This window comes from Salvia splendens, chromosome 13, assembly GCF_004379255.2.
Source record: "Salvia splendens isolate huo1 chromosome 13, SspV2, whole genome shotgun sequence".
In the NCBI taxonomy this organism is placed as follows: domain Eukaryota; kingdom Viridiplantae; phylum Streptophyta; class Magnoliopsida; order Lamiales; family Lamiaceae; genus Salvia; species Salvia splendens.
In genome coordinates, this window is record NC_056044.1 from 1,992,485 (window position 1) to 2,007,727 (window position 15,243).

At 35.8% G+C, this 15,243-nt stretch overlaps 3 protein-coding genes across 3 annotated transcripts; 2 read left to right on the forward strand and 1 right to left on the reverse strand.

The window, feature by feature from the left end:
* On the forward strand, positions 1-4,264 carry LOC121761787 (mannose-P-dolichol utilization defect 1 protein homolog 2-like). Its single transcript, XM_042157456.1, has 8 exons — positions 1-299; positions 1,873-2,026; positions 2,910-2,982; positions 3,155-3,221; positions 3,367-3,426; positions 3,518-3,578; positions 3,659-3,700; positions 3,913-4,264. Exons 1-8 carry the CDS (start codon positions 144-146, stop codon positions 4,014-4,016), a joined length of 717 nt encoding a protein of 238 aa, XP_042013390.1. The 5' UTR covers positions 1-143; the 3' UTR covers positions 4,017-4,264.
* A 151-nt stretch (positions 4,265-4,415) lies between these two features.
* On the reverse strand, positions 4,416-6,552 carry LOC121761786 (putative F-box/LRR-repeat protein 8). The gene has a single exon (XM_042157455.1). It carries the CDS (start codon positions 6,298-6,300, stop codon positions 4,705-4,707), a length of 1,596 nt encoding a protein of 531 aa, XP_042013389.1. The 5' UTR covers positions 6,301-6,552; the 3' UTR covers positions 4,416-4,704.
* A 3,006-nt stretch (positions 6,553-9,558) lies between these two features.
* LOC121761788 (protein DCL, chloroplastic-like) lies at positions 9,559-12,699 on the forward strand. The gene is made up of 3 exons (XM_042157457.1): positions 9,559-9,964; positions 11,990-12,104; positions 12,240-12,699. Exons 1-3 carry the CDS (start codon positions 9,651-9,653, stop codon positions 12,408-12,410), a joined length of 600 nt encoding a protein of 199 aa, XP_042013391.1. The 5' UTR covers positions 9,559-9,650; the 3' UTR covers positions 12,411-12,699.
* Positions 12,700-15,243: the final 2,544 nt, after the last annotated feature.

The following is a 15,243-nucleotide window of genomic DNA, read 5'->3' on the forward strand; positions in this document are numbered from 1 at the left end:
TAAAGTGAAAGTAATATACCCAACCTACGTGCAGTGTAGATCCAGCAATCCGAAGACTATTCATCTCTGCAATTCCACACTCAAAATTATTAACACACAAAGGTAATTGACAATAATCAGAGACCACTGAAGATTTAGTCGAAATGATAGAGATGAAGTTTCTCGGAATGGATTTCACCTGCGCTTTGAGTTCGTTGCAAAGCGGTGAAATTCCACCAAAAGATTGCTTGCTTCCGTTAATATCAAAGCTATTGGGTTACTTGATCGTCGCCGCTTCCACCACCGTTAAACTCCCGCAGGTAAATGCAATAGGCTTTCTGATGACAATTGTCTCTTTTTTAAACTAGGTTTTGGATGAATTTGTTGAAATTCTGTTATGATTTGAAGAAAGACTTGATTTTTGCGTGGGCGTGATGTAGTTCTGTATATGTAGATATTGAGTTTATTGTCTTTAGATGTTGATATAACGAGTCTACAGTGTGATTTGGCTGCTGAAGAATTGCTGTTGAGTGGAAAGTTATGCGATTCATGAAGCTTTTATGGAAATTTAATGTGTGATTTCTTCGAATGCGTTAGGTAATTGAAATAGGTATTTGTTCTAACCTAAAAAAGAGTACTTGGATTTGAACAAATCATTGTAATTTAGTTTCTTCACTTATCCAACTCGATGATGGGCTAAATATAGAATCCCTTGGTCATAATGGACTGTCATCCGTTCGTGCATTTGTATGGACTATCACAATTTTTTTATGTGCTCCTTGGAAGTTTTCAGTTATTGTATACGATGAAAAGATTTCTTTCGTGAATGGCTAATTGGTCTTGAAATTAAAATTTGATGTCGATTGGTAAGGTTGTCTATGTATTAACTTCACAGTAACCTGGATTTCGTAGCTCTGTGGCGATAGACAGTGTGACAAAATCTAGAAGCTTAGAGTGTGAAAAAATGAGAAGAAGTGAGTACTAGAACCTTTTTCCATCAAACTTCTATGTTAGTATCTGATACCGCAACCTGCAAGTTTGAATCTCAGTCCCATTAGTTTCCTCCATGATTGTTTTTTTGGTTAAGAGAGGAATTGAAGCATTACAATGGTAGTTGGTACATCTCCATAGACCATAAGATAACATAGAGACGTTCAAAAGGGTTTAGTCATGTGCAAATCAAACACAGCTCCAATTCTCCCTTGATTGACTTGCTTGTGGAAGGCCTTTGAGAAGGGTATGCCATAGGAAATTAAGATTTGTTCGTGTAGCAACCAGCAAGACCTTCTAGACCTTGGGTTAAGTGATGGCATGTGAGAGAGATCGCAGCTAATAGCTGGAATAGCTTTTGATGATGATGATGATGATGATGAGATGATAAGTTTCTTCCTGGAATTTTATCACGGCCATCAATAAGCATGTTTGTGGTTAAGATATTAATCAGAAGCATCTTCCCCATTCTTGAATAATGAAGAGAAAATGCGGTTATGTACTTGAACATCTGTTGGATGCCAAAGTTTGAGAAATTATTCATTTTTGCTTAATGATGAATTGTCTATAATTTTATTCATTTTTTGGTATAGGTTTTTATCTGTATTTTTTGTTATGGATCTGAAATGTTTCTCTAGGTCAAGGTGAATCTTTTGTCATATGCTATCACTTTTGAAAAAAGTAGGGCCTTTTTGTGCATGAGGAAAGATGGGATGTGACAAGTTTGAAATATATTGAGTCATTGACACGAACAATTATAGGTTGTTTAACAAATAGCCTGACCAGAACTATGAATTTGTAGCATTTGTCTTATAATGATAGGTCAAGACGCCATAATAATTTGTATGAAGATGCATGTTTAATTTCTCCCTAAGAAAAATAATTTTTTGATTTTTTTTTCAGATTCTAAAAATCTTACAAAACAGTAGTGTCAGAGGGCTTAGTGTTGTGGCGTTTGAACTTGAAGTTGTTGGCTACACAATTGCCCTGGCATACTGTCTTCACAAAGGGCTTCCGTTTTCAGCTTATGGGGAGCTAGCATTCCTATTGATTCAGGGTACGTACAGCAAATCTTTATCTATCTTTCTATTAATATAAATAAAATGGAGCAAAAGCAAGAAAAGTCACAAACTGTAGGTTGTGACTGTTGCAAAGGCCCCGATTTGGTTCCACCGAAAATGGGGAAAAAAGAGAAATCAAACAAGTTTTACTGTTGCTTGGTTGCAGAAAATTCAAGAAAATTACTGGAAAAAGAATTATTATAATGAGCTAAAATTTGATGTAACTACCTTTTTCTGTTATACCAAGTACAAAAACAAACTTTTTGTGTTTCATTTGTTGGAATATGGAGCTTGAAAGGAAGTGAATCAGTCCAGGGTGACATTCTAATTTTTGAGTGCTTTTATACATGTATTTAAGGCCCAATACGATTCCTATCCCTATTAGGATTAGGGCTCTCTGTATTGTCTATACATAGTTGTTCTCTCATTGTAAGTTGTATCCAATAATATAGTGAAGTCCCTTAGCTTGGCATTGCCCCTAGACGTGGATAGGTCATATCATATCGAACTGGGTAAACCGTTCATGTGTTTATTCGTTTATATTCACAATTACTTGTGCGTTTATTTCCTAACATCACTATAATACAAGTTCCCCTTGAAATTCGGTCTCTTGGTCATTGTGGCTATTGGCTATTAGGAGTGAAGAAGCTAATCTTTTGAGCTTGATCAACAGAAATTTACATACTCTTTATAGGCCTCGTGTAAACTATGACTACGGAAGTTAACATACTCTTTATAGGCCTCGTGTAATCTATGACTACGGAAGTTAACAAGGTAGTAGAGTACATCTGTAAAGCAATTTGGTATAAAATCATATATCTTTTTATCATTTCTTCTCTGTGTTTCATCTACTGATATTCGTTCCTTTTATTTTTGCAGCTATAATTCTTGTAGCAATCATCTATTACTTTTCTCAACCTCTAGGAATAAAGACATGGATCAGAGGCTTATTGTATCCTTGAACTGCTCCATAGTATTCAAATTTCCTTCTAACAAATAAGCACATGCATAATGACACATTCGTATGTAGCTCTTTTAATTTTGTTTTTCTTGCTATTTTTGACATTAAACTGTTAATTCGTCTCGAAAATTAAACCTGCAATCTCCTTAGCATTTTAACACAGATACTGTGCAATAGCTCCAACGGTGTTGGCTGGCAAAATTGATCCTATGCTTTTCGAAGCTCTATATGTAAGTCCCCGGTATTAGTGGTTGTGCTTTTAATTTTTCCTGTTCCCATGTCCCTCGTCTCCTCTCCTCCGTTTGTTTTCCGTGATAATTTCTTTAGATTTAATCATCCTATACCGGGCATTACATTTTCCCACAAATTTAACAGGCTTCCCAACATGCAATCTTCTTCTGTGCTCGAATTCCACAAATTTGGGCAAATTTCAAGGTATGCTACTTCTATTCACGATGCTATCTCAGATTCTCTGCAAGTGAAGTAGTCTTCCGCTTAGTTGCTTATTCAACTTTACATTGAGCAGAATAAGAGCACCGGGGAGCTTAGCTTTTTGACCTCTCTAATGAATTTTGCTGGATCCATGGGTAAGTTGATATCGATGTTGTTTTGGGCATAGCAGATTCGACTAAGTTCATATATTTATGTAACTTTTGATGCTTGGCAGTGAGAGTCTTTACCAGTATGCAGGAAAAGGCACCAATGAGCGGTACCTATACTCTCACTTGATCTTCATCAATGCTTTCTTGACTTGTTTCAACATGAAATGCTTCACTAATCTTTCGACATGGACAAGCTGTTGAATGTGTTATCGTAGACCAGAATTTAATCAATCATTCTGTAATTATAAATTCACACATTTTATATCCCTCTTGGTTCTTATCTCCCCTTTAATTCGTTCCTTCTTTGTCCCATTTTCAGTGGTCCTGGGCTCGGTGATCGGCATTGTCACAAATGGTACGATCTTATCGCAGATAGTTGTGTACCAGAAACCACCTGCAAGGAAAGAGAAGAAATCCGACTAGGGAATGAGCAACTTTTTCAGGCAAGTTCGTTGCATCGTGCCGCGATTTCTTTAGATGATCATAGACTCTGGTTGCAGAAGAACTACAGTTGTGTGTTTCTAGAAGATCGACCTTCAGTTTCCATAGAATTTCATTTTACAATATCTGGATTTTGTGAATTCATTGCCTTCAAATATTGTTGTGAGTTCAAGAAATATAAACGCAAATATATTGATGAATGGCATTGAGGTATCAAGATGCATAATTAAGTCTGTCCTCTCTTTTTCTCAGTTATAAATTACTCTTTTTCTAATGGTCAATATATTTAGTTAAAGATGAAATTTTGAAAGTTATAATGAAATTTAGCTGTTTAGTACAAACTTTATATATGTTGCATTCAACAACATGAGGAGATTTATCTTAAACAAACAAGATAATAGCAGAGTATATTAATTTGTGATCATAAACAACACCATTAACACAAAAACAACAAACATAATTTCACATGTGAATGAGTTTAAATAACTAAAGCTAAAGCAAATTTCTTACAAGATTGCAAAGGGAGTGCAAAGGGCTTCTTTCTCCCTTTCCCTATTCTAATCAAATCAGCCATTGTTAATACTTCTCATCAACACATCAAAAGGCTTAACATGTTAATCACCCGAAAATAACTGAGTCACGTATAATCAAACGCAGGGAGTTACCGGCATCAGCCCCTTCCGTAGCTGCTCCTGAATCTACCACCAAAGCTCGACCACCTCTTGAACGTGCACATCACCAAGCCTCTCCGCGAGAGAGACCCTAGCCTCATCTTGAACCTCCCGTTGCTCCTGCTCGATGCAATATTGGTGTCTCCACTTCCCCCACCCGATGGAGCATCACCATCCCCATCACCACCTCCCTGCTCGCTAACGCTTGCCTCGGGAAGTTCAGGCTCGACAGCATCCAAATTCACGGAGAGGGAACCCCTGTTCGCCCTCAACCAATCCGCTCCCTCGGATGTCACCCCCCGACACTTCTTCACCTTCACCTTCACCAGATTAGGGCAGCCTCCCGCCAACGCCTCCATGCCATGATCCGACATTGGACAGCTCTTGATGCAGAGCTTCTTCAACGCGAAGCATTTTGCAGCAATGCAGGATATCTCCGTGTCCCCAACAGTCTCACTCTCGCAAAGGGCTAATCTCTCCAAACTCTGGCAATTCAAAGCCAGCTTCTCCAAACTCAACCGTGTCGGATTCACACCGATCAAGACCAATTCCTGTAGATTCAGGCAGTGAGTAGCTACAGCAATCAATCCATCATCACCTATCCTATTAGTCTTCCATCCATCAATGTGGAGCTTCCGAAGCAACCTACATTTCTCCGCGACTGCAATAAGCCCTACGTTCGTGCAGTCGGGCGTCTTCACCAAATGCAAAACCTCAAGATTAGCAGATTTGGAGAGGGATAAAAGCCCTAAATCACTAACTTGAATCCTCTCCAAATGCACCTCAATCAAACTATCAATTCCATCAGCAATCAATTCCAACAGTTTATCCCAATCACCAGAGCATCGAAAAAGCTTCAAACTTCTCAAATTCTTAGCCCCAATTATCAAAGGGCTAAAACACTGCCCATTGTAAAGATCCTTCAAACAAATAATCTTCAAAGAATCAGCAGCTTTACCCGGCCCGATCGATTCAGCAGCTGCAGCATCAGTAATCCCTCGCAATCGCTTCACCGAGAGCTCCTCGAGCAATCCGCAATTCTCAATCAACGCATTCATCCCTTTCGCCCCAAAACTGGAAGAACCGCACGAGAATTTCTGGAGATTCCTGCAATTCGCGGCGAAAATCGACATCCCCTCGTCGGTGAGCTCGCGGCAGGCGCGGAGCTTCAGCCGAGTGAGGTTCCTGCACCGCTGCGAGATCAGAATCAGCGATTCGTCGCCGATGCTGACGGATCTGCGGTCGCATTTGAGGGCGAGCTTCGTGACGGAATCGAAGCGGGAGAAGAGGCGAGGGAGGGCGGCGGAGAGCTCCGCCGACGCCTGGAGGGAGAGGCGGTGGCGGCTCTGCCCCTCCACCGCGAGCCAGCGGCGGCAGACGGCTGACGCGCGCTTCCTGTCGGCGGCGGAGAGGGAGTGGAAGATGCACGCCAGGCATTCGTCGGGGAGGCTGAGAGAGTAATCGATTTCGGAGGAATCGTCAAATTCGGCGGCGGAATCATCAGGGCTCTCGAGGTCCGGCTCGGGTGGGGACGGCGAGATGGCGGCGGTGGATTTGGAGGATCTGGGCCTCGCGGAAGAGGCGGTTTGGCCCATCGTCGGCGGCGGTTAAAGGTGGGATTTTCAGTTTCAAATCTAAGTCTGTTGTTTTCAGCTGCGGAGGAATTTTGTGACCATCTTTGTTGGTAGTGTGGGAAATGAGGAATTTAATCAAGAATCACATTTGTTTAGGTAAAAAGATTGTGTTTTTTGTGTTAAAACTTTTGGATTAAACTATGATTAAACAAGAAATCGTTGTAATAATTTGATTTGAGGAAATTACGGTGAGGAATTGGGAGGTGGCAGTTCAACTCGTCTGATTTGGTGTCCTTATTTCATTTTGTTTGTATTCACCTTCCCCACCATTTCATTGGTCAAAAACGACGAGTGGACGGTAAAAAAATTTTAAGGGAGAAGAAAGTGGGAAATGACTCATTTATACCAATTAGGGATGTCAATTCAACCCGAAACTTGTGAGTCGGCCTGAATAGCCCGATAAATTAAGCATGTTAGGGCTGGAATTTTATAACCCGAATACAAAACGGGCTAAACGGGTTGGCCCGGATTGGTTGGCAGGTTAAACGGGTTAGCCCAACGAGTTACAATTTTTAAATAAAAAATATTGAGTTTTAGGGACTTTTGTATTTTTGAATTTCATGTAGTACGATCATTAGTCTTTTTCAATCTACATTCTACACTTTTCCACTCAATCTCATACTCTCAACTTTCAGGTTTCACATTAACTCATTATTCCATCATCTATCACTACTCTCTTACTGTTAGAGTTTAGTATACTGAAAGCATCTTTCGAATGCTTGTATATGTAATAACTCTTTTATCCATTTGTTACCATTTTATGAGAAATAATATTTTGTTACAATGTATTTTGCTTATATATTGCTTATGTATTTATGAGATGTTGAAATATGTTTTCCATTTAAATACATAGTTTAAGCAAAATGAGTCTAAGTCTTCTGCATAGTAGACGAGTTGTGAGCGGCGTTCACAGTAGGTAACTTGTCAGTTCATGCAGAAGAAAAACTGTTTCACAACCTAGAAGGCTTTGACTACCTATTGTGAAAGGTTGCGACGTCAGTCCGAAAGTTTCCTTACCTAAGGAAATGAACGACGTCGGTGTGGTATAGCACTGAAAGGATCAAACAGTGAGATAAGTCTTTCTTGGCTATTTACTGAAAGACGAGGTCTCGGTGATTGTCGTTTCTTAATCATTGTTGACATAACATTGAGCATACGATATTAATTGAAAACTACTTTGACTTATCAAATGGTGAGGGAATTTCGTTGCCCAAGAATCCTGATAGATTGGGTAATGATCATTAATGTCTAAGTGGTGCTAGTATTGTTATTGCAATGAATCGTGTGCTGGGAGGGGCCAGTATGATAATATCCTCAAGAGGTGTTTAGGAAAAGGTTTTATTATTCAGAAAACTGGTCAGTTGAAATTTATTCCATGAATAATAAATAATGTTTCTAAACTAGACCACTCTTGGAAAAAGAAATTAATTAATAATAGTCAGATAGCAGACTTGATATTAATTAATGGATATTTATATCTTTAACACGGGAAATGATTTAATTAAAGAGGAAGTCCCGGAATACTCGTAATTTCGGTTTGGACGGACAGTCAATATTATATCTATAGTGGATGATAATAATATTTAAGTTTGGGCTTGAATTAAATTGCTTTTAATTTAATTAGTAAAAGCCTGAACTGTGGCCCAATCCAATCCTTCACAGATCCCTGGTCTGGCCCAAAATAATTAACTTATTATAAAAGGGAGAAGAAGAGAAGACAAAATTATTCATTTTTCTACGTAAAATTTCGATCTCTTCAATCTGTAGAGAGAAAATATCGGTTTTTAGTATTCTTCTTCCGGAGAGATTTTTGTCTTCAATTCTTCTCCAGCTTTTGAGGATTTGACAAGCTTTGCCCACACAAAGGTCAGGTTCGAGTTAAAAGGTAACAGATCAGAAGATCCGTGGTTGAGATAAATTGAAGAAGGTGATTGAATTCAACTCTTGAATTCCTACGGTATGTTGTATTTAATTGCATATATTCAGTACAATCTGTGATTATATGCTTATGAACATATTTCTAGTTTACAATCGGATAAAAGCATGTTTAGATGTAATTCTTTCAATCAAACTAAATAGATTTCCGCTGCAAAACCAACACTTACTACCACCAATGTAAATCAATACAAAATTAAGAATTAACCTATCAAAATTTCAATATCTTTATCATTTTAATAATGATTCATGCAATATATAATTTTTAATTTTCATAAAGATTTAATTATGAAGAATGCCAAAATAATGACTCGAGCACAAGCTTTTATTGAAATTAATTGATTTAATTTTCATTTATCTTTGTTTAGATTGTAGTTGATCGAGATGAAAGGCTTCTCTCCAACTATTATCGAGGAAAAATATGAAAAATTTGAAGATTTTATATGATTCTATCACTAAGAAGAAAAAATATCTAAAATTTAAAATTATTTTATTGAGGAATATTGATTACAAGAGATTTTTTTTCAAAAGTTTTTAGGCCCGAATAGCCCGATGGGTTTGCCCGTAACTCGGCGGGGTTAGGGTTAGGGTTGAAAATTTATGACCCGAAAAATTCATAACCCGAATAGCCTGCACCCAAATAGCCCGACAACCCGAGTGGGTTGGCCCGAACCCGAACGAGTTAAACCGATTGATATCTCTAATACCAATGTCTAAATAACTCAACTATAAAACCAAGAGAGAGTACAATATTACAAATATATATTTCATATTAGCAATATTATCTAAACTAAGAAAACTTTTAAAATAAAACTACTGAACAAGCTATGGGAGTCGCTATCATTAATCTCTTTCATTTTCATCCAAAATACTCCATCTGTCCGCGAATAAAAGTCCTGTTTTTCCATTTTAGTCAGTCCGCGAATAAGAGTCCCGATTCACTTTTACCATAAATGGTATTATGGTCTCACATTCAACTAACTCATTTCACTCAAATTTTATTTAAAATTAATTTATACAAGTAGGACCTCTATTCCATTAACTTTTTTCCACTCACTTTTCTTAACATTTCTTAAAACCCTTGCCGTCCATAAATGGAACTCCTAATGGCGGACGCATGGAACCCTATACTGTAGACTTCGATATTTTTGGCTTATTTCATAAAGATTGTAGTACAATAAATTCAAACATAAAGAGAATACGATTTCCACACAAATTTATATTTTATATCTCGAATATCAGTACGTAAGAAGAAAAAAAAATTGGCCGTCCTTCGATATTTTGAAGAAAAATTATCGAATAATTTGAATACTAAAATTATCTAATTATATGAGTAAATACATAAACTAGAAAACAATTCCTTGAGTTCAGAATCAATGGCTGCTCCGCTTCTCAGAGCTCCGCCGCTCCTCCTCCTCCGCCTCGTCCAGCGCAGCTATCATCTCTCCCTCATAAATGTCCCGCCGCCTCGCAGGCCTCTGTGCACCTCCGCCGCTGATTCCACCGCCGGCGACGGTGGCAAATCACCCTCTCTAGCTCAAGTTTTTCAATCAACCGATGTAAAAGATCGCCCCCATTATCCTAAATTGGACGACCCGGACTACCGGAGATGGAAAATCAAAGAAGCAGAAATATTTGAAGACATCGAGCCCATTGTTTGCCTCACCAAAGAAATACTTCACTCTAAAAGGTACGTATTTTCTTTCTCTATCCCTCTGAGATTAGGTTACATTGTTTCAATTTCTTTCTTATGTATTTTCAATTTTTTGTTGTGGATTATTGTTTGATGATGGGTAAAATAAAAGCTTTATTTTTCAATTTCACATTGATTTTAATTGTTATGGGGCTTGAATGGATTCTTACTTGAATGCAAGCTTTTCAATTGGGGGTTGATTAAAGGCATAATATGTAGGAGTTGTGAGCTTCTTGATTCAGGTAGAAATAATCGAGAAAATGTCACTTAAAATGATGAAACGAGTACATGAGATTGAAGAAGATAGTAACTAAGTAATCAAGGAATGTCATCTAATCCCGTGGAATACGAAAACCAAAATCAGTAGAATGGACTTAGTTGCTGTCTGAAATGAGAATATAATGTATCACTTCTCAAATCAGATAATTTAGAAGTAGAGTTGGACTTTTCGATATTTGGCGATGTAGCATAATTTAGTTGGTATGACGTTTCTTTTCCATCCAATAGGCTGGAGTCCGAGTCACCACCGGTGCAAAATTGGGTCCTCTTAAAGAAAAATTAATTAGGTATTTAGGTCCCAACAGGAACTTGTAAAGTTGTTTGGACTGTGAATGTAGCTGCGTTTGATTCGAAGTCGATGAGCTCTTTTATTTGTGTAGTATTCTCTTGAAGGACTCTTAAGTTGAATAGTAAATAATGAAACTGCAGTAAGATGTAGCTGGATGCTGAGATTGTGTAAATGTGTAAAAAGGCTATTAGCCATTAATAACCTTTTAACATGCGTTACATGGTATCTAGATTTTTTTGTGAGCCTCAGTCTTGCATTCACTGGTAACATAGAATTCCATACTCCATATTTTAGTCTAACCTTGTTTCCGGGACAGGTTATGAACTACTATCTTCTGAAATTTTGTTTGTATCACCCCGTAGCATTTCCAGCTTAGCATTCATTGTACTCATTGCTACTTGTTTGTTTTCCGGTAGGATCTTGCTATCCTTCTTCTAGTATAACTGTTCTCTACTTGGGTGATCCATGGTCTATGGCACTTAAGATTCTCAGACTAATGCACAAAGATTTTCCCTTTCTGTTATGTCATAATATTTTTAGAGCTTGCGTTCTACCCTATTTGAGGTGTAGCCGAACCTGGACAGTAGAAAATTAAAATAACAGTAATATTACCACTACGGAAAATGAGATACTTATCATGCCAAAACATCTACTCTCCTCTGGAATCTATGGTCAATCCATGTATCATATAATCTTATATCACAGAATAAAACTTTACAAAGGTGACTGCTGAAAAAAATTTGGCGAAGGGTTACTCTCTTTGAGACTTTACTTGTTTTTGGCTTGTGCAGGTTGTTCGGAGAAAGAAACAAGTGAGATTTGATAATAAAAAAAAATTCATCTAAAAAGCATTATCATTTTAGCTTTCCTGGTAAAAGTACTTGCAGAAATTATAATTGGCAATGAAATTCTTTTGCTGTAACCTTTCGACGAGAGCTCTATGTGAGAGACGTATTTGAATATATTTGACTTTAATAAAATTGAGTGTAAGTGGATCCCATGTTGTTTGCTTGAGTTTTTTCCGAACTGATGCATGCATTCTTGAATGAATTGATGTAGTTTGGTTATGCATAGAAAGTAAGGACGTCAAGATATCATACTAACATCGGGAGTATAAGTCAATTTTACTTAATTAAATTCAAATTGAATGGATCTAGTGCTCTACACAACAAGCTGGAGTAAGCCTATTTTGGAGTGACCTGTTGTTACATAGCACATATATATATAATCTTGTGTAGACCGGTTGTAAAATCTTGTCGATTTTGTAAGACCCAGAAATGAATCTAGACTTCTAGTCATAACTTGTTCTTCCTAGTCTGTTTGGTAGGGTTGGATACGATTATACTTGTTAAAATCTCTAAAAGTTTGTCCCACATCGATAGTGTGTTCTTCTTCGTTGGTTGTGTGATGGACGGAGTCAAGTGGCATGCTTACTTTGCATGTTTGTCCACCAGGTATATGGATGGAGAACGCCTCACCCCAAAAGACGAGCAAGCTGTGGTAGATAGGCTTCTCGCACATCATCCTCATTCCGAAGACAAGATTGGTTGCGGACTTGATTCAATTATGGTTAGCTTCATTTCTCTGGCAGACTGATTGCCAATTCAATCTCTAACCTGATTCTTTTAAATACGACCAATGTCAACAATTGCTAATAATGCTTCTTTGACATTATTCATCTTGTAACATGTGATTCGAATGAAGGTTGACCGGCATCCCCATTTCTCGAATTCAAGGTGCCTCTTTGTCGTAAGAATGGACGGCGGATGGATCGACTTCTCCTACCAAAAGTGTCTCCGAGCCTACATCCGAAACAAATACCCCTGTTATGGAGAAAGATTCATAAAAGAGTATTTCAAACGCGGCAGCAGCTGATCTTTAAAAAGCGGCTCAATCCTTTACCACTTTGCGTCGAATACGGAGTGCTAATAATATCTGCAGATGATGCATAATCTTGTGCCTTTTCTGGGTATGATGTTTTGAAGGGAATGTTAAAGTAGATATACAAGTTGGTAGGTTTATTTAGTTTGAGCTGTGCAGAAACTATTCTGCTGAATCCATTTTAGAGAGCAGATTGTAAGTCTGTTTTCTTATCGTCTGCATGTCTAAACGATGTCGTTTTGTCGTTATAAGTAGCTCGATCTTATAAGCATTTTCAATTGTATTTCAAATGTGCGATCTTTGAATTGGAGCCGTAATTATTTTTATAAGAGTTTTATAATAGAACGTGAGTATAATGAGTTAATTGAATGATTGGTCTACTTAAAAAATGAAAAAGAAAAAATATTGGGACTTTAAATCATGTATATCTCGAAATGGCAAAATGAAACTTTAAATCGTGGATAAGTGAGGAGTATAAATTTATAATACTCACTTCGTCTCACAAGAATATGCACTCTTTCCTTTTTAGTTTATCCCACAAGAATACACACTTTCTAATTTTAGAAACTTTTTTCTCTCTGATGTGATGAGACTCATTTTCCACTAACAATACTTTAAGGCCATGTTTGGTTGTCAGGATTCTGTCTGGGAAAATAATCTGGTTCCTTAAATTTTAAATTACTTGTGTTTGTTTTGTTTTTAAAACAAACTGGGAAAGTCATAAGAATCTGAGAACAAGGAAAGTTAGTACAACTTTCTAGGATTCCGAGTCCTAACTATTCTTAGGTATTCTTTTTCCCAATTTTAGGATTATTACATATTTAATGCAATATAGTATAGTTTTTTTTTTTATTATTATTATTATTATTATTGTTATTATTATTTATAATGCTTTAAAAATAATTTAAAATTATAAATTATGGTACTTAATTTTAGTATAATAAATAAGTACGATTAAAATTATTGTAATTATAACTATATTTTGTAATATTTCATAATAGTAATTAATAATTTATTAATTAATTAAAATATAATTGTTATATTTTATTAATTAATAATCAATCAGTAAAGTCGTATAGAAATTTTAAATTATAAAATTTATTCAATTATAATATACATAAATATTATAATAATAATAATAATAATATTTATTATTATAATAAATGAGTATAATACTCTATGTAACTATAATTACAATTATATTATTATATATTATGATTGGCAATCCATATTTAAACTATCCATCATAATAATAAATATAATAATATAATTATTATTATTTATAATGAATAATTTATTAAAAAATTTATATTATTATTGTTTTTCATAAATAAAAAAGTAATAACTATATTTTTAGTTTGGTGTTTAAATTAAAATTTAAATTTAAAATCTTGATATTTTTCAAACACAGAATATTCCCGAGATTCATTTTCCCAGGAATCATTTTCTTTACCAACTTCTTATGGGACTGACAGAATGAGTGAAAAGTGATTATGGGTCAATGGCATGGGTTTGGCAAAAAGTGTGATGGGTCCTTATTGGGACTATAGAATCTTGTACCACTCGCTGGAAAAGTGGGACACTTGCCTCTTATCACGTCAGATTTCCTATTCTACTGCAATCTCCTCATTTCAACACATCTCTCCATCATATTTTATTTTTATAGGTTCCTAAAAAATAATTCATCTTTTCTATTTTGCATTGTTCTTCAAAATCTACCTACTCCTATTTTTTGTGAGTTTTTCTTTTTAAACAAATGAGGATTATTCTTTACTAATAACATATTAATTTTTTTATTTTACTAATTTCATAGTATTATTAAAACTCATGATATTTTCAAATTTTCTATTTTGTGGCCAGGAATATAACGTGAGTTGGGTCATAGCCAATGTGAACCACTATATTTGAAATGATATGGCCATCTTCCAAAGTCCAAACCATTTAATTCAACTTACTAATAAGCCAAAATATTGCTCCAACTTTTTTGACTTATGCATACACATATATTAGTTCTGTTTCAGTGGAATTTGTTGCTGCCCATCCTTGTTCCATAAATAGAAGAACACTAACATTTTTTTTATTGTATGTAATTCAAAACGTTGAAATAATAGTATATCGGATGTCATCTACTCAGAACATGATAAGACGATGAAAAACATAAGCAACGAGCAACACATATTAGGACTTTATCCGTCAATTTTTATCCACCAAAGTATAGTGCCAACTTTCAAAACAATTATCGGATGTCGTCTACGCATAAAAATCGAACTACGCATATATTTTTGGCATTGTATAACCAAACATAAAAGTGATATCCTCCCTTAGTCCGTAAATAGGAGTCTCGGTTCATTATTACTATAAATTGTAAGAGGCCTCCACATTCCACTAACTCATCCCACTCACATATCATTTAAAACCAATGGCGGATCCAGAAATTAAATATAGTGGGGTCGAACGATATTATAAATATTTAAATAATATTTATATAATTATTTTTATAACAATATATTTTAATATCAATAATTTATGTGAGTATGGATATTCTTAAAACAACATACTCCATTTGTCGCACCTTTTGAGTACCGAATTTAAGAAAATGATGTTTAGAAAATTAAGTGAACGAAAAAATAAAATAAAAGATTAGATAAAGAAAGAAGCAAAAAGATAAAGTAAACGAATAATTATGTTATATTTTGCCAAAGAAAAAATGACTTACATTAGTCGGGACGTCAAAAGAAAATACGAGTCGCTTATAGTGGGATGAAATGAGTATACTTTTTCTGTAACATTCTAAATTTAAAAAAATTAAAAATAATTTGAATATGAA

Excerpts from the sequence above, each read along its gene's own strand:
- LOC121761787 (XM_042157456.1), top strand. The coding sequence starts at position 144 with ATGATAGAGATGAAGTTTCTCGGAATGGATTTCACCTGCGCTTTGAGT. Across the intron at positions 2,983-3,154 it reads ACATGGATCAGAGGCTTATT|ATACTGTGCAATAGCTCCAA; the intron begins GTATCCTTGAAC and ends ATTTTAACACAG. Across the intron at positions 3,701-3,912 it reads GGAAAAGGCACCAATGAGCG|TGGTCCTGGGCTCGGTGATC; the intron begins GTACCTATACTC and ends TCCCATTTTCAG.
- LOC121761786 (XM_042157455.1), bottom strand. The coding sequence starts at position 6,300 with ATGGGCCAAACCGCCTCTTCCGCGAGGCCCAGATCCTCCAAATCCACC.
- LOC121761788 (XM_042157457.1), top strand. The coding sequence starts at position 9,651 with ATGGCTGCTCCGCTTCTCAGAGCTCCGCCGCTCCTCCTCCTCCGCCTC. Across the intron at positions 9,965-11,989 it reads GAAATACTTCACTCTAAAAG|GTATATGGATGGAGAACGCC; the intron begins GTACGTATTTTC and ends TTTGTCCACCAG. Across the intron at positions 12,105-12,239 it reads GCGGACTTGATTCAATTATG|GTTGACCGGCATCCCCATTT; the intron begins GTTAGCTTCATT and ends ATTCGAATGAAG.